The sequence below is a fragment of the Myotis myotis genome, unplaced genomic scaffold, assembly GCF_014108235.1.
Source record: "Myotis myotis isolate mMyoMyo1 unplaced genomic scaffold, mMyoMyo1.p scaffold_m19_p_13, whole genome shotgun sequence".
NCBI lineage: Eukaryota > Metazoa > Chordata > Mammalia > Chiroptera > Vespertilionidae > Myotis > Myotis myotis.
The window spans coordinates 27,952,530-27,979,617 of record NW_023416317.1 but is presented as its reverse complement, the minus strand read 5'-3'; the positions used below and the strand labels follow the sequence as shown (position 1 = coordinate 27,979,617).

The 27,088-nt window shown below is 44.9% G+C and overlaps 2 protein-coding genes across 2 annotated transcripts in view; one reads left to right on the top strand and one right to left on the bottom strand.

Moving 5' to 3' along the window:
- The first annotated feature begins 8,809 nt into the window (after positions 1–8,809).
- Positions 8,810–23,602, top strand: MRPS22 (mitochondrial ribosomal protein S22). The gene is made up of 8 exons (XM_036332406.1): positions 8,810–9,014; positions 14,296–14,459; positions 15,583–15,747; positions 17,473–17,616; positions 17,924–18,007; positions 19,489–19,634; positions 22,426–22,534; positions 23,468–23,602. Exons 1-8 carry the CDS (start codon positions 8,843–8,845, stop codon positions 23,561–23,563), a joined length of 1,080 nt encoding a protein of 359 aa, XP_036188299.1. The 5' UTR covers positions 8,810–8,842; the 3' UTR covers positions 23,564–23,602.
- A 436-nt stretch (positions 23,603–24,038) lies between these two features.
- COPB2 (COPI coat complex subunit beta 2) overlaps positions 24,039–27,088 on the bottom strand; it is a 35,534-nt gene continuing 32,484 nt past the window's right edge. The window contains exons 18-22 of the mRNA XM_036332405.1: positions 25,796–25,888; positions 25,526–25,706; positions 25,269–25,337; positions 25,061–25,132; positions 24,039–24,393 (exon numbers count right to left, since the gene is read on the bottom strand). Coding sequence (XP_036188298.1) covers positions 24,301–24,393; positions 25,061–25,132; positions 25,269–25,337; positions 25,526–25,706; positions 25,796–25,888 — 508 coding nt within the window. The 3' untranslated portion in view covers positions 24,039–24,300. The remainder of the gene's footprint in view (positions 24,394–25,060; positions 25,133–25,268; positions 25,338–25,525; positions 25,707–25,795; positions 25,889–27,088) is intronic.

The window sequence follows — 27,088 nt, the reverse complement described above, 5'->3', positions numbered from 1 at the left end:
ACGTTGCCTCTTTCCCACTGGGGAGAAATACCACCTTCACCAAGTGGAGTTCGGCCCTTTTCCCGGAGCTTTTACATCTATTGGTTAGTTCTCACGGCACCCCCATGCCCTGCCTTCGTGCGCTGTTGCTCCCACATTACAGATGGAAACAGCACGAAGCACTGTGCAGGCTGGTCAGGGCACAGGGGGGGCTGGCTTCTCAGCCGCTTTTCTGGCTGAAAGGTCTTGCCAGGCTCCCATGGGGAGGGGACAACCGTGAGACATGGGGAGTCGTTCCTGGATCTCAGAACATAAATCTCACTAAGCCAGAACCCAGCAACCAGGGCTCCCATCGTCGCAGATTCTGCCGCCTTCTGTGCCTTCTTCACGAAGGAGGCAGGCTTAGGACGCAGGGAATTGAACGGATTTGAACTTGCGTCCAAGGAGGTAGCCCCGCGTCCCTCTTCAGGCCAGCCGGCCAGCCCCTTCCTGACGTCTTGCCTCCTCCTCCTCCGGTGGTTGTTCTGCTGCCCGGTTCGGAGTTAACATTCAAGGGACATTCTGGCCAAAGCCGCCAGCAACGATAGGAACTGTGAGCGCTGGTATTTCAGACAGATGACCAGCCGCAGGCAAGGGAAGGGGAGCTATTGCCGCTGCCCCTTCAGCCCCAACAGAGGAGCCTCTGCCCCGGCCTCTGGCCCGCCCAGGCCTCCTGGCCGCCAGTTCCCAGGCTTGGTGATAAGGCCGCTGTGGAGGGAGCCGCTAGGGAAGCAGGTCGCACCACACTGTGGGAGGGGCTGGCGGCGCAGCACCTCTGCTTTGGTGGGTGGCAGGGGAGATAAAGCCCAGTGGTGCATGGCTTCCCCCAGAGGGAAGATGACCCTGTCCTTGTCCTCCATCCGTTTCGTTCCCCAAGGGTGTGTGTGTGTGTGTGTGTGTGTGTGTGTTGGGGTGGTGCTGCCATGGACTCTGTAACCAGCCTCTCTCCTTGAGACAGTTTGGGCCTCAGCTGGGCTGCCTGCCTTGCTGGGGGGCGGGAGGGGAAGCCTTGGGGACACCGCTCATGGCGTCAGTGCAGACAGAAACGCGTGTGTAAACAGCCCCAGGTCATCGGCCAAGTACTGCCTGCTGTGGCCTGGCCAGGCTGTCCTCCAGAGGTGGGACAGAAGCGTGAGCCTCCACGCTCAACCCATTGCAACAGTCAGGAAAAGGGAGAGGAGGAACCATGCTTCCAAAATCACAGCTAAGAACCGGGTGACGTGCACACGCTTCCCATGGCCTCCGGCCGGCTCCCCAGCGCTCTCATCTCACTCTGCCAGGCCTTTCCACGGCGGCCCTCCTTGGGTAGAAGTTCCCTAGTGGCCGGAATGTCAGTCTGGGCAGCGGCCAGGCACTCAGTGCCCCCACCTGGTCTGTCCTCGCCTCGCAGCCTGTGGACCAGCCCCACTCACCCCCACTCTCCAGTCCCCGTCCTCCTGAGAACCCAGGCCCCTTCATCCTCGCCACTGGCTCAAGGCCCATCTCTCCCTTCCACTCTCCAGGCCTTCTGGCGTGCTGCCCACACCGGCCATGTTGCTGTCGGGTTTGTTATCGTTTTGTGATAACCACATCTCACAGGTGCCCGGGCCTTCCAGCCAACGAAGCACGTCCACAAGCCGCACTCACGTCGTCCGCGCTGCAGCCCTGCCCACGGGGACTCGCTCCCCACGCTGCAATGAGCAGAGAGAAGTCCCTGTGGACTCTGGCTCGGAAGCACCGGTCTGCGGAGGCTGAGCTGGCTTTGCAGGCCTGCGTGTCCTGGCTCACACTCGCCTTCACCCCACACAGGCTCACAGCAAAGCCTCCTGGCACAGGCAGGGGCTCCTAGGTGCTGGGAGGAGGGCTGGCCCCTCTGGCTCTATGAAGCAGACCCTTGCAGAGAAGCAAGTCTTCCCAGAGACAGGGCGGCAGAGATCTCTCTCCAAGCTTCCAGAATGAGGAAGAGGGGTTGGGGTGTCTGGGTGTGGGTGCTGGCTTTAGGAGGTAGACAGGGTCTGCAGCATGGTGGCCTCTCCCCAGCCGGGCTCCTGTCTGCTCCCACTGCCTCCTGTATCTCGGGAGACGCCATGCCTCTGGCAGGAAGGAGGGAGGGTGGAGATCCTCCCTACCCACACAGGCTGATGAACAAGGAACCAAGAGGCTGCGTAAGAGGGAGGACACACTGTCACTCAGAGAAAAGCTGGAAGCAGAGGCTGCTGCCCCATTGGCAGGAGGGCCAGGCCGGGAGGGCTCCTCTAGGGCTGAGCTGCCTTAGTGGGACCTGACGCCGAGGTCTGGGTCCCGGCAGCGGTCCCACAGTGCCACCTAGTGTCGGTCAGGGAGAATGCGTGTCCCATTACCCCACAGAGTTGGATGTTGGACGGGAACCCAAAGCACATCCTCAGGACCAGCTGAAACTCTACATCTACACAGTCAGTGAAGCGCACCCGGAAAAGCATACATTTGAAAATATGTTAAAGGTAATTTGGGGGGAATGCAGAATGGTACAGCCTCTTTGGAAGACAGTTTGGCAGTTTCTTACATACTCTGACTATGTGATCCAGCAATTGTATTTCTAAGCATTTACTTAAGTCAGTTGAAACTTATGTCTACACACAAATCTGGATTTGCATGTCTATAGCGGCTTTATTCATAATCACCAACGATTAGAAGCAACCAGGATGTCTTTCAATAGCTGGATGGCTGAACAAACAGTGGTACATCCATGCGATGGAATATTTTTCAGTGATAAAAAGAAATAAGCTATCACGTCACAAGAAGATGTGGAAAAGTGAATATTAGGTGAAAGAAGCCAGTTTTAAAAGGCTACATACTTTATGATTCCAACATACTTCTGATGTCTTTTTAATTAAAACTCTAGAAAATTCAAACTAATCTGTAGGGAAAGAAAGCAGTGGCTGACTGCTGGAGGGAGTTGTGCAGGAAGAAAGGGACAGAGGGATCACCAGGGCACGAGGAAATGTTTGGGGTGATAGACATGTTCATTATCTTGATGGTGGTGACGGTTATATGGTGTGTGCATAGGTTAAAACATGGGATTATATGCTTTAAATATGTGCCGTTTATTGTGTTCCAGTTATACCTGGTTAAGATGGTTTGCTCTCTTGTTTATTTATAAAAAATAGAGGCCTGATGCGCGAAATTTGTGCAAGGGGCTCGGCCCTCACAGCCCTGGCTTCATCTGGAAGGTCATTTGGCTGTCCAGTCTAATTAGCATATTATGCTTTTATTATTATAGATAAGTCAACTTCACTGGGAAATCCCTGAGGTCGGGGATATGTGTATTCTCTTCTCCTATTTTCCACAAGCCTCTGCCAGGCCTGGGTAAGCAGAAGGTGCCAGCAACCATTTGGTTGCCTTCATCTCTGCAGGGTATACCAGTGTAGAAAGAAGACTCATTGAGCAAGGATGTTTGCAGTGCCACTTGGCTGATGGGGAAATTGTCACTTCCTGCTGTAGCCAGGTTCCCAGGGGTCGGGGGAGTGGGCCTGGTCCCTCATTTCCCTGGACTGCTCGTGGAACTCATTTCCATCTGAACTGTCTCAGCTCTGGGTGGGTTTTGCAGAAGACAGAATGGAGGCTGCCGCAGCTCCAGGGAATAAGATGGGACCAGGAGCCGACGATGATGACTACACACGGAGGACAGAGACGACGACGACGATGACGACAGGGACAGTAACAGTAACAATCTGTCAGCCCCTTGGTGGGCACTGACCGTGGGCCAAAGCACCACCTGCTTCGAGTCTGTTAAGCCTCCCGGTCCCACGTGGAAGCTGTGTCATCCCATCTCAGAGAGAACGCCAGGTGGGGAGTAGCCAGGGCTCACGCGCTCGTGAACTGTGGGGTTAGAATTTGAACCCACCAAAGCTCTTACTATTCAACTGCCCCCATTCCCAGGCCAATATACATGTGTGAGCACATGCATGTCCACCTGTACACACAAGAACACGCACACACATATGCTCACCATACCTATACATGCGTACACACATATTTGAATGCACATGCACATTTACATGCATGCAAATGGTCGCCTAAACATACGCACATGCCCTCCAGACAAACAGAAACATATGGCCACACATTTCATGACACATACAGTCCCACACTTAGGACACTCAGAGAACAGACATTTTGCCCTTTTGGTCTGGCTCCCCATTAGGAGTGACCAGAGCGTTGTGCTGCCGGCCTCCCGAGCCCAGGCATCCCCAGGACACTGCAGCCCTGAGTCCAAAGTGAAATTGTGCTCGGGCCCCGATCTGGGAACTGCATGGAAGTCAGGGCCATCTGATGCAACACATTTTCTCATGAAAGGATATCTGACAGGCTTGTTAACCTTTGAAAATACCAGCTCTCGCTCCGAAGGACTTCCTGAGTCTAGATCGAACTGAAAAATAACCTTGTGACAGACCACCCGGTTCTGAGCCGATGGGAATCGCTTTCAACCCAGGCCAGCACGTCCCTCAGACAGAATGTTCACATACCATCCTGACAGCGCCGGCCCGTGGGAGCGGGGAGCCAAGTGTCGGCTGTTACAGATCACATCCACGCTGGCTGTGACCCGGCAGGGCCGGGGGGCCGGGGGGGGGAGGGGCCTGGCGTGGGGACCCTGGGCCTGCGTCACTGGGGGAGCATCTGGGATGGCAGGAGCTCTGGAAGGAGCCGGCGGAGGGCCTTTGACCTTTAAGTCCCTTCTGCAGGACAGTCTGCCTGTCGTCACCCACAGAGGGGCGTGGCCTCTGGCAGTGTGTTCTGTGCCGGGTGGTCAGCTTGGGGCAGAGCTGCCGGTGAGCAGGTGCTGTCAGGGCAGAGGCAGCGTGCCATTGGGACCTGGGAGATACACAGCAACTCCCGCTGGAGGGGCAGACTCATCCACCCCCACCGGCTCCTGGCGGGGGACGGTCTCCCTGATGCTCTCTTTTGGGGCCACCTTCTGGGCTCAGAGACAGTCTGCATCATTTCTGGGCGAATCCATGTTCTTCCTCACCCCATGAGCCATGTGGACAGAGCTTTCCACCATAACAGCTGGCAGCCCGTCTCTGCACTGAATGAAGTGGGTGGTTTGGGGCGAGACCGTTCACCTCGGAGCCTCACTGCGCACAGAAGATGGGGTCTCAGCGCCTGCTCCGTCTGTCCCACCGACTGGCCAGGAAGAGCAGCAGGACTGAGGAGAAGACGGTGTGCTCTGCGGGACGAGGATGCTGACTGCGCTCGCACACCCTTCAGCGCCCTCACCACTGCTCAGGCTGTTCTGCTCAGACACAGCCTTCACGGGCCTTCAGGCACACCATCACTCGTTTCCGTTTCCTTCCGGAACTGTCCGAAAGACCCCTGGCTCCCGGAACCCGGCCCCTCATCTCCTGCACTGCTGCTGGCTGTCTGCTTCTCCCAGGGCTGGAGATGCTTCAGGTTCTCGCATTGCAGCCACGCGCTCAGCCCCCAGCAGCGGCCTCAAACTTCCTGCTCCTGCAGCTCCCAGCACAACCCCACCTTTTCTCAGCCCAGCACTTTGCTTTCCATTCCTCAGAGCAGCCATGGGCAAACTACGGCCTGCGGGCCGAATCCGGCCCGTTTGAAATGAATAAACCTAAAAAAAAAAGACCGTACCCTTTTATGTAATGATGTTTACTTTGAATTTATATTAGTTCACACAAACACTCCATCCATGCTTTTGTTCCGGCCCTCCGGTCCAGTTTAAGAACCCATTGTGGCCCTCGAGTCAAAAAGTTTGCCACCCCTGCCCCAGAGACAAGAGGCAAAGAGGCGGGGAGGCCCTCGGATTCCCTCCTCAAGACCTATCCACTCTCTACCCATCTCTAACTCTTTGCATCCCTTCCCATCAATGACCCATGTCCCCACTTAGGATCCCATTCCCTGCAGCCTCCCTCGGAACCTCCCATCATCTCTTGTCCCTTCTCACTTGACTCTTTCCCTTGCTGCCTGCCCCTTCTCAGCCCACAGAGGGGCTTTGGCCATGGAATTTGTGTCTGTAAGAACATGCTGGGCATTTGGATTCCAAACAGGAGCAGGGGGGAAATTTTACCTCTGGATGAGGGTAAAAGGGCAGATGTGACCCAAAGATAGGTTTCTGAAGGTGGCATAGAAGTTGCAAGGTGTTGCTCAAGGTTCCCAGGGTTCTTTGGTAGTCCAGACCAGCAGTCAGACCTCACGGACCACTGGTTGGCAACCGCTGGTCCAGACTGTCACCCTTCTCCCTCAAGTCCCGTCTTTTCTCTCGCCATCCCTCTCCTGTACTTCTATCCCCACACCCTCATCTTGAAGAATTCTAAAAGCCCAGGGCAAAATCCTAGTCCCTTTGGGGAAGCAATGAAGTGTTCAGACCCTGGAAAATTACTGACAGTTGGGTAATGAGAAAGTCACCACACTCTTGTTTTACAAATAACAGAAGCCATTCTTGCTCCGCAGACCCTCTCCCAGATGTGGCCCGATGAATCCTAGCAGGAGATGCAGCAGGTGTCTTTGGGACTGTCAATCAGAGGGCCAGCTCTCCCTATTCCGCCTGGTGAATAGGATCCCACCCAGACCAATCGGCTTCTCTCACCAGAACTTGAATTTGATGGAAGCTTGTAGTTGGAACCAAGTCCCTCTGAAAGCAGCCTTCCAGAGAGATTTCTCTTGAAGTCTTGCCTCTGGGGACCCTGGAGCTTCTAGTCTTTGCGTACTTCCTGAGGCTTGGCTGCTCAGCCTCCCCTTTAACTCTGAGACACCCAACATTTCTCCAATAAGCTCCATCTCTGTTTTAGGCAGGAAAGATGTCTGTTGCTTACAAGAGCATATTAACTGATCAACATGTAACTCTCTCCAGCTCTCCCTCTGCAGGTCTTCACAAGTTGCCGACTTGCTGCCACACAACCTTCTTGCACCCTCTTCTTGCTCCACGCATCAGATCCTGAAAGTACTTTATCTTCAAAGTCTGCAAGGTAAGGACTACCATGATACCCTTTTTGTAGGAGAGGGACTGAGGCTTTGAAAGATATGGGCATCTGCCCAAGGTTCCAGCTGGAACCAGGAATCTTGGTTACTCCATGTCAGTAAAACTTTGTGTAGCCCAAGTAAAGGAGGTTAATGAAAGGAAAGTGGGAGGGGCTCTGGCCAGGATAGCACTTTCCTCCATCTCTCTCTTTTTGTCAAACCTCATAGTTGGCCCTCTCTGCTTCTCCATTTGCCTGTCTTTCTCTGCAGAGAGCATATTGCTGAAAAAGGCTGCTACAAACTCTATTAGGTTACTCGCTTAAACTTTTACCATCACCTATGGCTTCTGTGTCTCTTAGTTTGAAATATTGAGAGAAAATCTGCACGGTGCCTGGAAAGCTGGGGTAGACTGAAAAATGTTCTTCCTCCTCAAAGGATATTTATCTCCTAATCCCTGGAACCTGTGAATGTTACCTTCTATGGAAAGAGGGTCTTTGCAGAAGTGATTAAGCTAAGGATTCTAAGGTGGGGAGATTATCTTGGATTACCAGATGGGCCCTACTAGTAATCATATGTATTCGTATCAGAGTGAGGCAAATATGAAGATGGAGGCAGAGATTGGGGTGATGCAGCCATAAGCCAGGGAATGCTTGCAGTCACCAGGAGCTGGAAGAGAGAAGGAACAGATTCTACCCCTGGAGCCTCTGAAGCGAGCTCAGCTCTGCTATGCTTTGAATCAGTGATGCTGACTTCAGATCACTGGCATCAAGAACTGTGAGAATAAATTCCTGTTGTTTTAAGCCACCACATTTGTTACCGTGGTTGTAGGGAACTAATACAGCAATAGGCCCATTCCTCCTGCATTAGGTGCCCCTCATTATCTAATCAGTTCTGTTCGGGGATGTTAGTAGGAAACAGCCACTGAGGCCTGTCCCCTCATCAGTGGCTTTGGGAAAGGTGATTGATCCTCAGAGAAAGGGCCAGGGTGGGGGACACTGGGCATGCATCCCACTCCCCTGACACCTGTCTTCACTGAGGTGCAAAGGAAGTGTTGGGAAGCACAGCGCAGCAGTCATGCCTGAATGCAGCACCCAGCCTGGGGCTCTGTCCTTCACCACCCACAGGGAATGAATTCATAAACAGAGAAAGGAGGTAAGATTAGAAGATGCGTCTATCCGGTCCACTAATTCAAACAAGTATTTACTTAACACCCTTCTTTAGCCAGGCAGCAACCTATGTCCAGGGGGGAATAAGACCTGCACATCTTGGACAGCAGGAAAGAAAATAACAGGATCATTTAATCATTCATCGAGTCATTTATTTGACAAATGTCTGCTGTGGACATAGGTGTACCAAGCTAGGTGATGTTATAATCAAATATAGAAAGTCACTAACTTCATGGGTGAGAAAAAAGTAGATAAATGAGGAAAATAATCACAAATTGAGAAAGGGCTATGAAGGAAAGGAGTAAGGTTCTGAGAGACAAAGTGTATGGGTTGAAGGGAGATGATGGATGGTGCTGGTGGCAATCAGGGCTTGGACCAGGACTTCTATTTGGGGGTATGGGGTCTGTGAGAAGTTTGAATGGAGAAGCTGAATAGGCGCTTGGATTTAAACTGGGTCTGGGAAAAAGTTTGGGTAGGAAATGGCTATTTAGAGCTGTGGAAACGAAGGGAGGCCCAGGAAAAAGCACAGAGGGCTCTAGGCATAGAGAAGGACACGAACACTTTCACGTGTGAACAAGCAGTTTACAGAAACAACCTGTAAAGGGCCCAGAAGCTGCATGGCACCCGGCTTCCTCCTCCGGACTACATTTCCCAGAGTGCCGTAGGAACCGCGCGAGACCGAGGTCGCTCCCAGCAGCCTCCGGCGCCAGCGGCCCCGGATAATTATGGCGGCCCTCAGAGCGTCCGTGTTGCCTTGGAGCCTCCTGAAAGGTTCTCGAGGCTCGGAAAGGGTCTGTGTTCCCGTCCGGGCTCGGCCCCAGCCTGGCGCCTTGCTCCAGCCGCGGCCAGGGCCCTGCGGGGCGGGAATGCCATGCCGTCGGTTCGGCTCCGAGGCCGGTAAGTGACCTGCCCGAGGTCGGCTGGCGCGTCCTGGAGCCCCACGCGGAGCCCCTCCTCCCCCCCCGCCCCGCGCCTCCCGCCGGGCGCGCTTACACCTGTCGGCTCGCTCAGTGTAACGGCAGGGTTTGTCGTTTCTAGCTTTAGCTCGTTGGTTTATCCACTTAACCAGCAGCTCTTTGCGCGGGTTTTCCCCAAGAACTCATGGCCCCTTGGGAAAGTGGCCGGGCATTGTGACCGGGGGACGCACGTCAGACTGGGATTCAAACCAGGACGGGAGGGCAGGGAGGGGCTCCCGGGAAGTTTTTAGTTCCTGGAGTGGCTATGACCAAAGCGGAGACCGGGTTAACGATACGAGGGAGAAAAGAAAGAAGCGTCGCAAGTGCCGGAAACAGCATAAGCAAAAGTCCGGCAATAAGACAACACAGGTAGTTTGGGACCCAGTTTCGGAGGCAGGAGTGATGAGAAGGGCTCGTTACGACTTTGGATCTAGGTTTAAAACAGTGGTTCCCACCCTTTTTTTTGGCCATGCCCCACCTAGCATCTCTAAAATACGGATGCCTTCCCCCCACCCCGGGACATATAATTCTTATTTAAAAAGTGATCTGCTATTCACATGGAGGAAGCCAGGAGGCTATTAACTTTTCTCAACAAGCAGCGGTGCCTGTGCTAAGAGCACGGCATCCGTGAAAGAGAAAACTAAAAGAACGAAAGGACAGTTGAAGTACTGAGGAAGAAATCACTAAGAAATTGTTAAAAAAAAAAATAATATGAAGCGATATGAAAAAATAGCAAAGTTTCAAAACGTATAATAGAGAACTGAAATGCATAAATATGCCACAATATATATTTATAGACTGTATAGGAGGCCCGTAGAACCATAAGAAACAAAAAAATTCACTGTTAATAACTTATTTTCGAATTGCCCCCCTTAAAAACCAAATTGCCCCCCTGTGGGGTATGTGCCCCGCGTTGGGAACCACTGGTTTAAAAAGAGAAATCAGCGTTGTCGCTCAAGTTTCTAGCTGGAGCAGTTGAGTGGAGAGCGATGCTATTTATACCAAGACAAGGTTCATGGCAGGAGCAGCTTTTGAAGGTGAGGGAGGCAGGTGAGGGAGAAATGGCGGTAGAGGCGGTGAAGATGGGGAAGGGGGCAGAATTCGCTTTTACTGCCGCATAGTCTCCCAGGGTGTAAATGTACCACAGTTTTCTATCCACTGGTCTTCTGATGGGCACTTGGGCTGTTTCCAGACCTTAGCTGTTGTAAGTTGTGCTGCTGTGAACATAGGGGTGCATACTTTCCTTTCGGGATCACTTGGTCAAATGGCAGTTCCATAGTTAATTTTTTGAGGCACCTCCACACTGTTTTCCATAGTGGCTGTACAGTTTACAGTCCCACTAACAGTGCACAGGGGCTCCCTTTTCTCCACATCCTCGCCAGCATTTGTTCATCTCTTGTCTTTTTGAGGCTAGCCTTTCTAACAGGTGTGCGGTGATAGCTCATTGTGGCTTTGATTTGCATTTCCCTGGTGATTAGTGACGTTGAGCATCTTTTCATGTACTATTGGTCATTTATATATCATGTCCTCTTTGGAAAAATATCTATTTAGATCCTTTGCCCATTATTTTTATTGGATTTTTTTGTATTTTGCTACTGAGTTGTATGAGTTCTTTATATATTTTGGATATTAGCTTCATAACAACTATATGGTTTGCTAATATTTTTTTCTCATTTCGTAGGTTGTCTTTTTCTCTTGTTATCGATTCTTTTGCTGTGCAGAGCTATTTAGTTTGATTTTGTTCCATTTGTTTATTTTTTAATTTACTGCCTGGGCTTTAGGTGTCATTAAAAAAATCATTGCCAAGACCAATGTCAAGGAGCTTTTCTCGAACATTTTCTTCTTCTTTTATGGTTTCTGGCCTTTTATCTGTCTTTAATCCATTTTGAGTTAATTTTTGTGAGTGGTATAAGATGGTCTAGTTTCACTCTTCTACGTGTGATTATGCATTTTCTCAGCACCATTTATTGAAGAGACTGTTTTTTCTCTAGTGCGTATTCTTAGCTCCCTTGTCAAATGTTAGCTGACCAGGCACTAGTATGCTGGGCTTATTTCTGGGCTCTCGATTCTGAGCCATTGGTCTGTGTATCTGTTCATATGCTGGTAACATACTGGCTTGATTACTATAAAGGCCATATATGACCAGCCTAACATACTCAGTGGTGTTTAGTAAAGCTTGAAATTAGGAAATGTGACGCCTCCCACTTTGTTTTCTCAAGGTTGCTCTGGCTGTTCAGGGTCTTTTGTAGTTCTGTATAAATTTTAGGATTTTTCCTGTTTCTGTAAAAATATGCAATTGGAATCTTTTTTAAAAAAATAATTCTTTATTGTTGACAGTATTGCATGTGTCCCTTTTTTACCCCCATTGACCCTCCCCCCAGCTCACCCTCACTCCACCCCCCCACCCCCCGCAATTGGAATCTTGATAGGGATTGCATTGAATCTATAGATGACTTTGGGTAGTATGGACATTTTAACAATATTAATTCTTTCAATCCATGAACACAGATACCTTTTCATTAATTTGTGTCTTCCTCGATTTCTTTCCTCAGTTTTACAGTTTTCAGTATAGAAAACTACAGAATTTTTGCAGAGGATATTGCCTTGTAGTTTTCTGTTAGTTTTCACCTCCTTACTACTTTATTGCTTTTTGATGCTGTTACAAATGGGATCACTTTTAAGTTTCTTTTTCAGAAAATTTGTTAGTGTATAGAAATGCTATTGATTTTTAATATTTTGTATTCTGCAACTTACTGAATTTGTTGATTAGATGTACCTTTTTTGGTGTATTTTCTATATGTATAGAATTTTTAATATATACAATCATGTCATCTGCAAACAGAGACAATTTTACTTTTTCCTTTCCAGTTCTCTTTCTTTTTTCTTCCTTCCTTTTTTTCCCCCTTTGCCTAATTGTTCTGGCTAGGACTTCCTGTACTAACAAGTAGCAGAGATGAGCATGGTACCCCTTTCTTGTTCCTGATCCTAGAAGAAAGGCCTTTAACCGTCGGTCTGCGGACTGAAGGGTCCCAGGTTCGATTCCGGTCAAGGGCATGTGCCTGGGTTGCGGGCGCGTCCCCGGTGGGAGGTGTGCAGGAGGCGGCTGATCGATGTTTCTCTCTCATCGATGTTTCTAACTCTCTATCTCTCTCTCCCTTCCTCTCTGTAAAAAATCAATAAAATATATATTAAAAAAAAAAATGAGTTTGGAAATGTTCCCTCCTCGCCAATTTTGGGAAGAATTTGAAAAGGATTGGCGTTAATTCTTTAAATATTTAGTAAGATTCACCTGTGAAGACATCTGGTCCTAGACTTTTCATCATTGGAAGAATTTTGACTACTGGTTCAATTTCCTTACTAGTAATTGGTCTGTTCTGATTTTTTTTAATTTTTAAAATTAAAATGTCAATTACAGTTTACACTTAATATTATTTTATATTAATTTCAGGTGTACACCATAGTACAGATTGGTAGTTACAAAATAGTCATGGGGATGCAAATGCATAGGAAATACAGTCAATAATTATGTACGGTGCTAGGTTGGTACTGGAATTATCAGGGGAACAGTTTGTAAAGTGTATGATTATCTTTCTCATTTAATCTAGGATGTATATTTCTAAGAATTTTTCCATTTCTTTTAGGTTGTCCAGTTTGATTTGGGTTCTTTTTTTCCTTGGTTAGTGTAGCTAAAGGTTTGTCAATTTTGTTTATCTTTCCAAATAATCAGTTGTTGTTTTGTTCATCTTTTCTATTATTTAGATTGCATTTTAGAGAGTTTACTATGTATTCTTTGGAGAATGGTTTATAGTGGAGTCAGAAGGAGACAGGGAGACTGGTAAGGAGGCTAAGGCAAGAGATGAGGATGGCTTTGACTAGGGTAGAGGAGTGGAAATGGAGGATTGAAGAAAATTTGTGAGGTATGATAGGAAGTATGTTCTGTGTCAGTGTCCTTTCTTGTAAAATGGGGATAATCATAGTGTTTACGAGGTTGTTGTGAGGATTAAATGTGCTAAGTACTTAGCTCAGGAAGCCCTGGCCCATAGTAAATATCCAACAAATGTTAGCTGTTATTACTGTTATGACGGCGGCCTTAGGCAAGGCGTGAGTCAGGGATGACCATAAGGTATCTGGCTCACAGGACCTACTGGATGGTGGTAAGACAGGGAATGAAGGAAAGGCAGGTTTAAGACAGGATTTCAATAATATTGAAATGCATGTGCAGTGTTCATTGGGTGTGTGGATGCAAGGTGATCTTGGCTGGAGATTCAGATTGGAGAGTCTCCTGCATACAGAAGTAACAGAAGCCAGGAAGTCATCACTGAGAATGAGAAGGTGCGAAGAAGGGTGTAGTTCAGAATCCTCAGGATACCAGCATTTACAAGACGAGCAGTGAAGAAGTGGCTGGGAAGGAATGACTTTTTTTTTTTTTTTTTTAATGGAAGTGGAAATGGGGGTTAGGCAACGGGATAGGAAAACTGCCTGGGGCAGCACTGAGATCTGGGTCTCCTCTCTCGTTCAGGGCTCTTCCATGACACCAGATGGCCTCTTCAGTGTCATGCCCAATCCAGGCCTCTCTTTCCTAGCTGCAACCCCTCAGCCTAGAATTTTCTTCCCTTTTTTCTTGGCCCTATTGAGGCCCCTGGGAAGCCATCTTTTGATCCCATCACACCCTGCATGCTCCCAGGCTATGTGGAATTCCTTCCTCAGTAGTCACACAACTCACCATGCCTCTCTAGTCTGTAGTCTTACACTGAGGAGCACCACAATCGATGGAATTCGTGTAGGCTTGGTTTAGGATCTGGCTCTATCACTTAGTAGCTAGGTCTTTAGGCATGCTCCAGTATCCTCATTTATGAAATTGGGATATCAGCGCCTGTTTTGTGGGCTGCTATAAGCATTCCTGAAAATGTATGTAATTCTGGCATATAGGAGACAACCTATAAATGAAAGCAACTATTATTATTATTACATTCATTACTTTTTTCCTGTTGCTTCCTCCACTAGACTTTGAGTACCTTTTAAATGGCAGAAACTATATCTTCATCATTGTGAATATTCAGTAAATTTTAAATGAAGGAATGAATCAATAAATGGATATCATAAGTACTAGCATTATGTGTTGAGGTAGACATTGTGTTAATCATTTTTTAACTTTTTTATTTAGAGGTCTTGCTGGCTTGTCATTTTTTTCCATTTCTTATTTGCTAAAATCATTTTAACAGAATCTGGTAGTTCTGAGATCAAGAAACCTACATTTATGGATGAAGAAGTCCAAAGCATACTCACCAAGATGACCGGTTTGAATTTGCAGAAGACTTTTAAGCCAGCTATCCAAGAACTGAAGCCACCAACCTACAAGCTAATGACTCAGGAGCAGTTGGAAGAGGTACATGAATGCAGGAATATTGGTAGACTACCTTTCTTTAAAGAGCTAAGAGGTATTTAAAAACCCCTCCAGATGATACTTGTTCTTCCACAGGCACTAATGAGGGGGGAATTCTAGGCACAGAACTGAGAAAAGAAATAGGAGCTGGCAGGTGGAGGATCAGGAAACATGGCCAAAAATTAGGCAGACTGGGGCATGTGGGTCAGGCATCTGGGTGTTCAAGCAGAGCCGCCTCTGCCCCCAAACCAGCCTGAGCATTCTCCCTTTGCCCTGCCTGCTCCAGCTTCCTTCCTGGAGAAGTAATGGTGAACTGCTTTGAGGCTGAAACTGGTGTGATTATGAGATCCTTCTGAATAGCATCCTGCTTGGGCAGCAGGGTCCTCCTGGCGTCCTGGGTATTTGTGGAGAAGGCTTCGATGTATGAACACATGAAGCACAATCGCTCTTCTTTCTAATTCAAAAGTAATTTATAATCATAGCAAAAATTCGAATATCCAGTGGCATATCACACAAAGAATGAAAGTTCCCCTTTCACCTCTGAGAGGTAACCATTGTTAACAGGTAACAGTGGAGCAGTGCGGTCAGTGGTTAAGAGCGTGGACTCTGGGGTTGAGTTGTCTAGGTTCAAATCCCAGTGCTGCAACTTCCTAGCAATTTGCTTAACATTTGTGTGCCTGTTTTCTTGCTCATAAAATGAGGTAACGATAGTGCCGTAATGTAGTTGTGGGCCAAATACATTCAGAGTATTTGAACAATATCTGGCACATAGCAAGAGCCCAATAAAGGAGATGCTCTATCCTATTTCAAGCAGCTTTTGTGGCCTGGCTCTGCCTCAGCATTCCTTTGCTGTTTAGAGCAGTGGTCGCCAACCAGTGGACCACTGGTAGTCCGTGAGGTCCAAAAGGTTGGCGACCGCTGGTTTAGAGAATGGTTGAGCCTATAGCTGGTTTTCTCAGCCATTCCACAGAGGCAAAGCCAGGGCCCCGGAGCCCACTCACTGATTCATGGCTCTGGCTTCTTCTCTTTGCAGTCCTTAGTGTTTTTGATTAATGTCCGCTTTTGTCAGATGGTCCTTTGGTCTGTAGTCGAGTGGCTTTCCTTAAGAAATATTTTACTTCATTAGGCTACAAGACAGGCGGTTGAGGCAGCTAAAGTACGATTAAAAATGCCACCGGTTCTGGAAGAGCGTACGCCAATAAATGACGTGTTAGCTGAAGATAAGATTTTGGAAGGAACAGAAACAGCCAAATACGTGTTTACCGATATATCGTATAGCATACCACACCGGGTGAGTATATGTCTCATAAAGAAATTATTTCTGTTTGAAATACTATGTGGAGATGGGACTGAAGGACAAGGGTCAACATCATGTGACCCAGTTTGAATCTTCCAAACCAGAATTTCTGTGACTGGGGAGAACCTTCCGGAAGATACAGCTTAAGGAAGAAGGGGAATGCAGAGCAGCCCCACATCATGTTACCATTCCCCTACAAATTCCGAGCACAGGATATTCCAGGTTGACTGCGAGGAAGGAGACAGGTGTGCTGATAGAACCAGGGCAGAGTCTTCAAGGCAGTGGGAGCAGGGAGATCCTTTCTGCCCAGGTTAGACTGGCTTCCTTAGCTGACGCTGTGTGAAAAGATGGAGTGTCTCTTTCTTGTAAGTACCTGATGACGCCAAATCCCAGGCTGCCCAAAGCATTTCATTTTTCAGAATTCGCAGTAAGAATGGCATATTCCCCAGATAATTCCCAGACAGCACCACTTGTGCTGTGGTTTTTATTCTTCCTCCTCTTCCCTCGCCTGTCAATTCCAAAAGGAGACTCTGCTACTTATATCAGTTTTGTCTTTGAGCCTTTTCAAGTAAAGAGTAAAAAGAGTCATTTACAATTCAGCCCACAAAATGCAGTAGAGTATTACATATAGGAGGGTTGGGGAAGGGCTACCCCATGTTAGCCTCTTTATCATACATGGTCATAGTTAGAAAACAGGATTTGAGCAGTGTCCATGTTTGTACGTGAACCACCATATACCTGATCTGTACACATCACAGAGTTTCATTTTAATTATAATTTTTGCTTTGGGGTGCTTTAATAAATATTTGCAATGCTCCGAAGACTAGTTTGTGGGAGCATTCTATAACCTGAAAGGGAAAAAGGAACTTGGAATTCAAATTACCAAAATAATTTTGAGGAATAATTGTTATTTTGACATCTATTTTTTTCTATTTCTAGTACTTGATGAAAGTTTTAATTATATTATCCTCAAAACATGTTCAGATACTCTTTACTGACTCTGAAAAGATGAGTCAGTACCACCTGGTTAATTTGATTAGATATGTATCACTTTTCTGCTATATAGTATGCAAAGCTCTGTGTAAGTCACTCTGAGTGTTGCAAAGAATTATGACCACATAAATCCCTGCCCTTTTCCAATATTAACAATATTAACAATATCTGAGAGGTGTTAAGAATCTTGCACAGGATACACTGTCAGTTGAGTGGTAGAGAGCATAGTGGAATTCAGAGAAGGAAGTGATCCCATGGTCTGGGACTTGGCAGTTGGAAGAGTGGAGAGACCAGAGGCAGGTGGACCCGTCAGTTTGACACATCTTTGGGTTTGTTCTTTTTATTCCCAGGACTTTCAATGTAGATCATACAGTAGGAAAGTCTGTTTAAGTGAGAGACTGGCATAGGGAAATGAAACAATTTGAAAAGGTTTCATAGCACTTTTTTCATCTGAAGTGCATTTAGATGAATCTCAGATCAGAAATTTTTAGTTGAAGCGTTTTATGTATTGGACTCACTTTAGGACCTGGTTGGCACTTAGTCATACTTTCATTTTAGATTTCTGATTGTCAGAGGCCCAGCAGTAATTAGTGAAGGAAGTATCAAATCTTAGACAAGTATGATTGCATTTCATGTTTCCCAGTTGTACCTTATGGTGTTTAGTGGGACCCTAGAACTGAAAATAAATCCTCATAAACTCATCCTTGATTATATTTTCTATTTCAGGAGCGTTTTATTGTCGTCAGAGAACCAAGTGGCACACTACGCAAAGCCTCTTGGGAAGAACGGGATCGGATGATACAAGTTTATTTCCCCAAGGAAGGTCGGAAAACTTTAACACCAATAATTTTCAAGGAAGAAAATCTTAAGGTAAGGCGACTTGGTTTCATAAGAGTCAGTGGTGACGGATTCTTTGCTGAAACAGTTGACTCTGGTGCTCCTTGGCATTTTGCTTTGATAAACACATAAAAATTTCCAATGATAACTCAACTAGGGTTATCTATCTAGTGGCTGGGATTTGAATGCAGATGTAACAGCCACAAAGCCTGTGTTATTTCTGGATACCTCTTGATGGGCACAGATGTCGCCTGTATGTGGATGGGCATGCCTGTCATGGCATCAGGATAAGTGTTGAACTTTCTTCTCATCTAATTCCAACTCTGCTGTGTGGTTTTAGACCATGTACAGTCAAGACCGGCATGCTGATGTCCTTAATCTCTGCGTGGCCCAGTTTGAGCCAGATTCTGCTGACTATATCAAAGTGAGTATATTTTCTAGTTTCTAAAGTATGAGCTTAAGTATGGTTATGAGTAAGGTTTTTAATATAGCAAATGAGTGAAGTTATAAGCTTTGATACGGGGGGAAGAGAAAGGAAATACCTGAACACCTGTCAAGGAAGGACCTGATATTTAACAGGTATTTTATCCTTACAATACCCTTGAGTTAAGGATGAGAAAATTTCTGTTTGAAGAGTTAAGGAGCCTGCCCTAGTCGGTTTGGCTCAGTGGATAGAGCATCGGCCTGTGGACTGAAAGGTCCTGGGTCCGATTCCGGTAAGGGCACATGCCGGGTTGTGGGCTCAATCCCCTGTAGGGGCGTGCAGGAGGCAGCCGATTAATGATTCCCTCTCATCATTGATGGTTCTTTTTTTTTTGATGTTGCTATCTCTCCCTCTCCCTGCCTCTCTGAAATCAATAAAATACATTTTTTTTAAAAAAAGTAGCTTGCTAAAAGTTGTACAGCTAGTGAGTGATGGCCAAAGTCTGTTCTTTTTTCAATTTATCATAAAGGAACAAAGTTATTTACTAAAATTTACCAAAATGCAGTGTGTTTAATCACTGAAGCACCTTTTATGTGTAAGGTAGTATTGCAGATAGTATAGATGATGACATCAGCTAGGATATTGTGTGCTGTGTCAAAGCTTGCAGTCCAGAAAGGATTGTGGGGAAGGGTGCTACATAAGCTTACAGGTAATTTTCACCTTAGTCCAAGATGTTAGGTGCTAAGAGGTTACAAAGTGCTGTCGGGAAAGGCTTCATAGGTTTCTTAAAGGGCAGGGACATTGTGGTGAGTGGAGTTGGGTGAGGTGTTTCAGGTAGAGGGTACAGTATAAACAGGCAGGAAACAGTGTATGCCTGAGAAATGACCAACCATCTGGTGTGGCTGTATACACAGTGTATATGTAGGGGGTGTTCAGGATTAGACTAGAGGGGTAGGTGGGGCCCCATCACAGGTAACCTTAGATGCTAGGCTGAGGAACCTGGACTTCAGTCAGCAGAAAGCCTTTGAACATAGGAATGCCCTCATCAAAGTCTTCATTTCGGAAGATTAAGGACTCATGGAATGTTAGTTAATAAGATGGATAGTATATAGTAGTTGATGGAATAGGGTAGTTGACGAGATGGGGGGGAAGGAAGAGGAGTGAAAGAATGTTCTTGACCAAGAAATAATGGTCCATTATTTCCAGTGGTTTCTCTATATGTGTGCTTCATAAATAGTGCTTGGCTGCTGAAAAGTAATTGGTCTGGTTATAAATGGTTGGCACACTTGTTCCAGGCTGCCATTTGTGTCTGCAGTGGAGGGTTGGTCTAAATCATCTTTTGGTTAATGATAGTGGAGACAGATTAAGTAGACCTGATTTTACTGATACTTTCTTGGGCAGTACTAAGGCTAGTAAATGTATATCCAGTAATGCCACTCACTTTTTATTTTTCTAAAAAAAACCACATCTTATGTGGATAGGTTCATCATCAGACCTATGAAGATATAGATAAACATGGAAAATATGACCTTTTACGTTCAACAAGACATTTTGGTGGAATGGCTTGGTATTTTGTAAATAAGAAAAAGATTGATGGTTTACTGATTGACCAGATTCAGAGAGATTTGTAAGTATGATCTTAATTCCTAAGTAAATTCTTACCATTAAAGTGAATCTGTATTTAAGCTGTTATTTTTTCAGTGATAAGTGTACTGTCCAGTGACAAATAGCTTTCACTTACCTCAGTTTATTTATGAGTTTGTTCTTCCAGCACAACCGAGTTTTCTGGGTTTGCTTCTGTGTTGTGTAAACAGAGCTAGATTCTTTGAAAGAGTAAGTGGCTTTGATGTGTTCTGTGTGCCCTGGATATTGACTGATACCCGGCATGCCCGGTGCTCGGGAGTCTGGGGGGAAGAGGGCCGGTTGTGCTTGTTTTCTGGTAGGACTCCTCTTAGGGCTTTTCAGTAAAAGTCATTTAATTTATGGAAATACTCTTACTTTTTTATATCTCTTGCTTTTGTAAGATTAAGGCATTGAAAGGTTGTATTTTTCAAAGTCGCATGAAATGAATGTCTGTTGTATTTTAGCATGTAGACTGGTATGTGCTCAGCCTTCTTAGCTGAAATAATAGTGTACTTTATAACTTGTAGAATTGAAGAGAAATTTTTTGGGGGATATGTTTCTGTTGATTGGGTTAGAAAGGCCAAAATAACAAGGAAAAGAAACCAGCATGGCTGTACTAAGTCAGTCAACTTTCCACAAAAAGCCCTTACTGAACTCAGAAGGTGGTTTATTGCTACCTTCAGACTAAGGTGTTTTGACTCGAGTATCCACCGTGTAATCTGAACCATTTGTACGAAGGTAAAGCATTTGTAATTAGAAGGTGCCATAGGCACTAAGAAGTGCAGTCCATATTTGAAGTCAGCATCATTGCTCATAGAAACAGCATTCCTAACCGGAGGTGATGTCCAGCCAGCACCCTTCAGCATGTGTCGTGCAATCCAGTGTAGAAGGCAGGACTATACACACCTTCATCCCACATAAGCAGAGGCCTGGCTGGTGGCCATGAGGCTGCTTCAAGTGAACTGCCTTTAGGTGCATTAGCTTTGACATCACCTGTGAATGAATTTTCTTAGTTTCTGAAATGTAATCATTCTGAAAGTATGTTACTACAGAAACAGTATAACTTTTTTTATAGGACATTAGAGCAACACAGAAATGCCTTTGAAAATTAACATTTTTTGTCAAGGTGTACTAATATGTGATATAGTGATATCACTATGACATCTGGGGCAGTTTATTTGCATATGGGGAAGGAGTGTTGTGTACTGAGTTAACCTTTGCTACTCTGCATAAGTAAAACTTCTGTGGGATTCTGAACAGCTTGCTGCAAATCCCAGGTGAGCCAGTAGAGGGCGCATGCCCTCCCTGAATGGAGCCCAGGCCAGAATTTGGAATCTGCAAACATTTCTGAGGACATGTTTTTTAGAGAAAGAGAAACATTGATTACTTGCCTCCTGTACATGCCCTGACTGGGAATTGAGCTCATGACCTTTTGGTGTGTCCAATGCGCTGAGCCACCTGGCCAGGGCCCATTGTTAGTTTTGAATTGAGTCTTTTAAAATCTTTTTGAACATGTACACTATTTTTTTAAATTTCAAATATGGGCTGTGTGTGAAGCTAATATTCTGTGGCACATAGGAATTATACTTTAGCATGAATGTAATGAAGCCCTGAACATGATTCTGCTATACAAAAACTAAACATGACTCTAACATATACAAAGCTCTAAAGGAAATTAAGTTTATATTTTGAGGAAATATTTTGTTGTCATATTTATTGAACTTTGTTAGACTTTAACAAGCAGAATAGATTTATAATGAACATTTCTGAATGTTTTTCCCCTGGAAAATTTTACTATATGAGCAGGTCTGGTTTCTCAGTTCCCCCAAGGGACGGCTTTTAGGGTGGATGGACCTTGGGATAAGCCCTGAGCATTTCTCTACGGCTTAAGGAATTCCTTACCGGCAGCCTTACCTAAGTCACCCCACCCTCTACCCCCCAGCTCAGGTAATAGGAAAGCAGGATCACTGCATTAGGGTGTCCTCACTCCACCCCAGCCAGAAGCCAGTACACAGCAGAGCCTCAAAGCACAAGCATATTAGAAGAGTTATTTTTAAATATCCGCTTGGCTTTGAGGTGGCAAACAGGAGGAAGTTGTTGACTATGTAAGAAGTTAGTGACTGTTTGGTGAAGCATAGGGAAGTTTTAATGTTGATGAAAATTTAAGTACAATCCTGAATTCTTGTTCTGGCTTTCCTTCATCTGATGTGCATAATTTCAAATTTGCTTCACTAGGATGCTAATTTTTAACTAATGGGTTCCTGTGAGTCTTTCCTTGGACTCCTAGGAGGCTTCTAATAGAGGCATTTCTCTATCAGTTGAGTCTCAATGAAAATTTTGTTAGTAGGAGATGTCGCTGCTAATACTTACAGGCAGTGGCTTTGAGCATCCCTTACCACCAGCCTCTGGCTCATGTGGGGTCAAGGTATATTCCTGCCCTCTGAGTTGGATTACGTCATCTGCAGGTGAAGGGGGCTGGCCTAGGAATCATCTACCATTGCAATGTTGTTTCTATGAAAAACGATGCTGCTTCCAAGAATACAGCCACTTTTAGAATACATTCACTTTATAAATCGGGAACTGCCTGTAGAGACTCCTGCCCTACCTACTGCAGAATTGGTATGAACCCTAAATTAGCTAATTTCCCTGAAAATGCCTTTGAAAATAGAAAACTGAAGGATTAAAAAAAAATTTTCTGGCCCACGGGAAACTTGACATGTAATTTAGTTTTAAGCAGGCACACCCTTTTATAGGACTGAGCAAACGGAGAAAAAGAATAAACCCTTTCTCTCTAGAGTCGATGATGCCACCAGCTTGGTCCAGCTGTACCACATCCTCCATCCAGATGGCCAGTCAGCTCAAGAAGCCAAGGAGCAGGCTGCTGAGGGGTTACATTTAATTAAGGTAAAGGGACTTTTCCACACTAACTGTTGTGTGGTAACTAAGTTGGGAAGAATTCTAAAGTACGTCATATGTAATGGTAACTGACCAGGTCTGTGGTCTGGAAATAGTGATTAGAGCCCCCGTTATTTCTTCAGCCTGGACACTAGAAACACTGATGGGCTGGGGAAGTTGCAGCTGGTATTGGAGAAGTACTATCATCTGATGAAATCACCAGCAGGGCCTGGTGGGCCATGTCCCCAGTGCATGGGCCACCTTCTTATTCAGGTGTCCAGAAGGGGAGATGGTGGTGCTTGTATGTACCAAGCCTTAGTTGCATTATTGTTTTGAACTGCAGATGTCTCAAAACCATGGGCTTACACATGTTCCTCTGTAAAATGTTGAGAGTTGATAAAATTTTTTAGGAAGGGGCAATCATTGTGTAATTTTCATCTCTTCTAATGCTCAGAATAGACATTGTTTTGTGGCTCTGGCTTCTATCCCAACATTATCTATGCATGTGCAAAGTAGTTATACAGCTTATTACTAAGACTAAAGCAACCAGGGATGTGAACAGTCTAAGAGGAGCAGAGAGAGACCGCAGTACAAACACTGGTTTTCTGTGATAAGCCAGATAAAGCAAAATGCTTTTGTAGAAACATTCTCTAATCTTCTGATTTCTCTTGAAAAAAATTTTTTGACCCAAGGGAAACTTGAACATAATGGTTTTCATTTTATCTAGCAGGGGGCAGCCGTAGTAGGGCACTTCTGGTGTTTAGAATTAGTATTGCCTGAACTGTGCTGGATACTGTTTTTCTGTCTCTGCAGTATGCTTATTGCTTTATAATCAGGAAAAAAATTGTGAAACTTGGAAGGCTTTTTAAACTGGTGCTCTGCTATTACAGAAATGTCTCAAAACTAGTATAAAGTTAAAAACTTTTTCTTCCATTTAAACAGGTTTTTGCAAAAACAGAAGCACAGAACGGAGCATATATAGAATTAACACTACAAGCTTATCAAGAAGCTTCCATTAGCCAATCTGTAGCTTCCTGAAAATATTTTTCAAATAAATTTCATTTTGCTAATTACTAACTAGCTTTCTGTTAATATCGATTGAGCTGAGTGTTTAAAATTGTCAAGGTACTTACGATTTGGAGTTCCAAATAGTGGCCCTACCACAAAGAAAAACTTATTACCCCACAAGGGATATTGGAGAAGTGATGTTAGTTTCCCTAATCACATAAGGTAAGTGCAGTATAAGAAAAAAAGTACCATGCCTTCTGGTTTTAGACCTGGATTTCCAGAAACAAGCAGCTACGAGACAAAATCAGAGCAAGGCAGAAGAGCCCAAGCAACACAAGACTGAGGGAATGACGCAATGAGATTAAGGAAAATGTGGTTGATGGTATGTGAAATACAGCTTGGTGATGCAAAGAGAATGTGGGCTGATCTGGTTGGTGAGGTGTAGTTTTGGCCCAGCCTTCTAAAGTAGATGCTATTTTCTTAATTAGAAAGGAAACTTGAAGAGTTTTCATTAACTCAAAAGATTTTATGAGATATGGTCTAATGACAGTATGAAAAAAATCAAAGTCCATGTCTATTTTGGTAGACAAGGAAACACACAGTGATGTAGATGCCACACAAACTTCCTAAGACCAGGAGGGCACAGCACAGTGTTTACATACAATTTAAGGAGTTTCTTCTCAGAGTCCCAGAGCACTGCGGTCAGGGCAACAATTAATACCTGTCCATAATAATCTGTTTAGTCGTGTAAATGGGAAACGTTACATTCAATCATCCAAAATCTCTTCATCCAGGTTGATATCTGTTGTGTCAATATCTTCTAAATCCAAATTATCCAAATCTTCTAGTTCGAGTAAACTCTACAAAGAAAGAGTCATATAGTACTGTGTTAAAGAAAAGTTAGCTCTGATGTATGATCCAAAGAGATCTAAAATACAGGCACACCTCAGTGCTACTGCGGGTTCAATTCCAGACCACCACAATAAAACAAGTCACATCAATTTTATCTCCCAGTACATAGGAAAGTTATGTTTACGTTATACTGTAGTCTATTAACACATTGTGGATGGGTCATGAGAATTCTTTAAAAAGATATTAGCTTGTAAGAACATGTAATAAATACCCATTGCATTTTGAAGTTATTTAATTTTAAAGTGTGCCTTTAACACTTATGTAAACTGTTTTTTGTACTCGTTCAATAGAAACATATCTGACCACTGAGTAAAGCTAGCAATAAAACTCCTGGTCCACAATGCGTTGAGTTTGCAATAGTGCTGTGTCTAAAAATGTATGTACCTTAAAAAATTTACTACTAAAAAATGCTAACCATCATCTGAGCCTTCAGTGAGTCGTAATCTTTTTGCTAGGGGGCTTGCCTTCAATTTTTAAAAAATGCAGTAATTGTGAAGTGCAATAAAATGAGGCATGCCTGTAGTCTGTCAAAAAGGGTCCCTTCCCATTTCCAAGCACCTGCTCGGAAACTGATCCCATCACTTAAAATGGGAAGTTTGGGTTTGGGGATCATACCTTTTCTTCTTTGTTGGCTGTGTGGGAGTCTATGATAACTGGAGTAGGAGAAGCAGGTTTCCCATCAAGTTCCTGAAAGCCCAAGTGGAGATACATATAAAAATAGTAATTTGTTCAGGAATTGAAAGATTTCCCCCAAGGACTAGGAAGTGGGAGAGAGTACTTATTCAACAAATCTCAAGATTATTTCATGTAGCATTCTACTGACCTGTTGAGGTGCAGATCTTGAGGGCTGAAAGCCTTTTGACTCTTCCATGACATTTCTTTCTTCATTTGGCTATCAGAGAATAAAGCAAGAATAAAATGAAATATTTTTAAGTTGTAATTCATCTATGAAGTTGGCTTAAATCTCAGACATTAGTCTTACTCCAACAATAACATGCAGTGCAGTTCAAAACCTTGTGTCGTGAGTGCGCACTCACCCTGTAGTCACAACAGATGAGGCCTGGCACCCTGACCACTCACCGTGACAAGTGGGTATTGCTTAGCTGGCAACAGGTCAGCATGTGTTTCCTTCACCCATTCTTCCACAACAAAGGCTTCTTTTAATCCAGGGAAAAGGTTCTCATACTCTGTTGGATCAGCAAGGGATTCCGCTGCTTTCTGGTTGACTTTTGAGAGATTTTCTCTCCAGAGTTTAACCACCCTAATATAGATATCATGGAACCAAAGGGAGACTAAGTAAGTGGGCTGTTTTTATTTGAAACATTTCTTCCTAAAATAAAAAGTCTGTACCTTGAAACCTGACTGGGTAAGTAAGTCCGGGCCAGAAAAGCAGCTTCTGGCAGTCGTCCCGTCCTGATCAAGAGCTCTAGGCAAGCATCGAGCCTGAAGATGGAAAAGGAGAGGCACTGTTACTAAGAAGAAACACGGTAACCCCGGCATTTCACACTTAAAGAAGCATGGGCCTAGTGTTTGAAAGTCAGCACTCCCTCCCCAACTCCCACACATACTCCTCATTGTTGTGTCACTGAGCCATTTAACCTGTCACCACCTGTGTGTTCCACAATCAGTGGACTCCAGGAGTTGTGATGGGTGAGAGCTTTTGTGACCATTTTCCACCCCAACTTTTAACAACTCCTAAGGAGAATCAAAAGGGGCTTTTTCAAGACACGTTAAGGTAGTTGAGATGAGCACCTTTTAAAGGCTTTAGGAGATAGAGTGAGGGCAGTGTCTCCAATATGGGCTGTGCTGGACAGTCCAGTGGGAAAATACCCAGTGTCTATTTTTTTTCTTTAATTTCGTTTTTTTCTTAAGTTTGATAAATGTGTTTTAGAATTCAAACTCTTTGGATTTTAGAAAAGTAATACAGTACATATACTATATATTACCTAATATCAGTATCAAAAATCATAATATTCTGCAATAACAAATACTAGATTCTATGAAAGTAACTAATAGTATTTCAGAGTTAAGGTCATGTTATGAAATCAAATAAGTTATAAAAACCATTTTCAGAATATTTTTGGATTTCTGAATTATGGGTGGTAAAGAAGAGTGGACCTATTAATGTTGATAATAGGACCAGTATGTAAATTTAGTTTCTATTTTAAACACAAATATTAAAAATATACAATAAATATATAATGGGGGAAGGGGTGCACACTGAAAGGTTTTATGTTAGTGTGGGGTTTAAAAGGTTAGTATGTAGGCCATAGCCAGTTTGGCTCAGTGGATAAAGTGTTGGCCTGCAGACTGAAGGGGTTCTGAATTCAGCTCTGGTCAAGGGCACATACCTCAGTTGCAGGCTCATTGCTGACCCTGGGTGGGGCACATGCGGGAGGCAACCAATCAATGTGTCTCTCTCACATCGATGATACTCTCTGTCTCTCCCTCTCCCTTCCACTCTCAGAAAAAAATCAATGGAAAAAATATCCTCGTGTGAGGATTAACAACAAAAAAAGCATATAAGACAAGGTTAATGAATACTTGTGTTTTATTTCATAACATGGTCAACTAGTATTGAAATGATTTGGTCTGCGCTAACTGCCAGACTTAACTTGACATTTTTATGCTTTACAGTTGGAC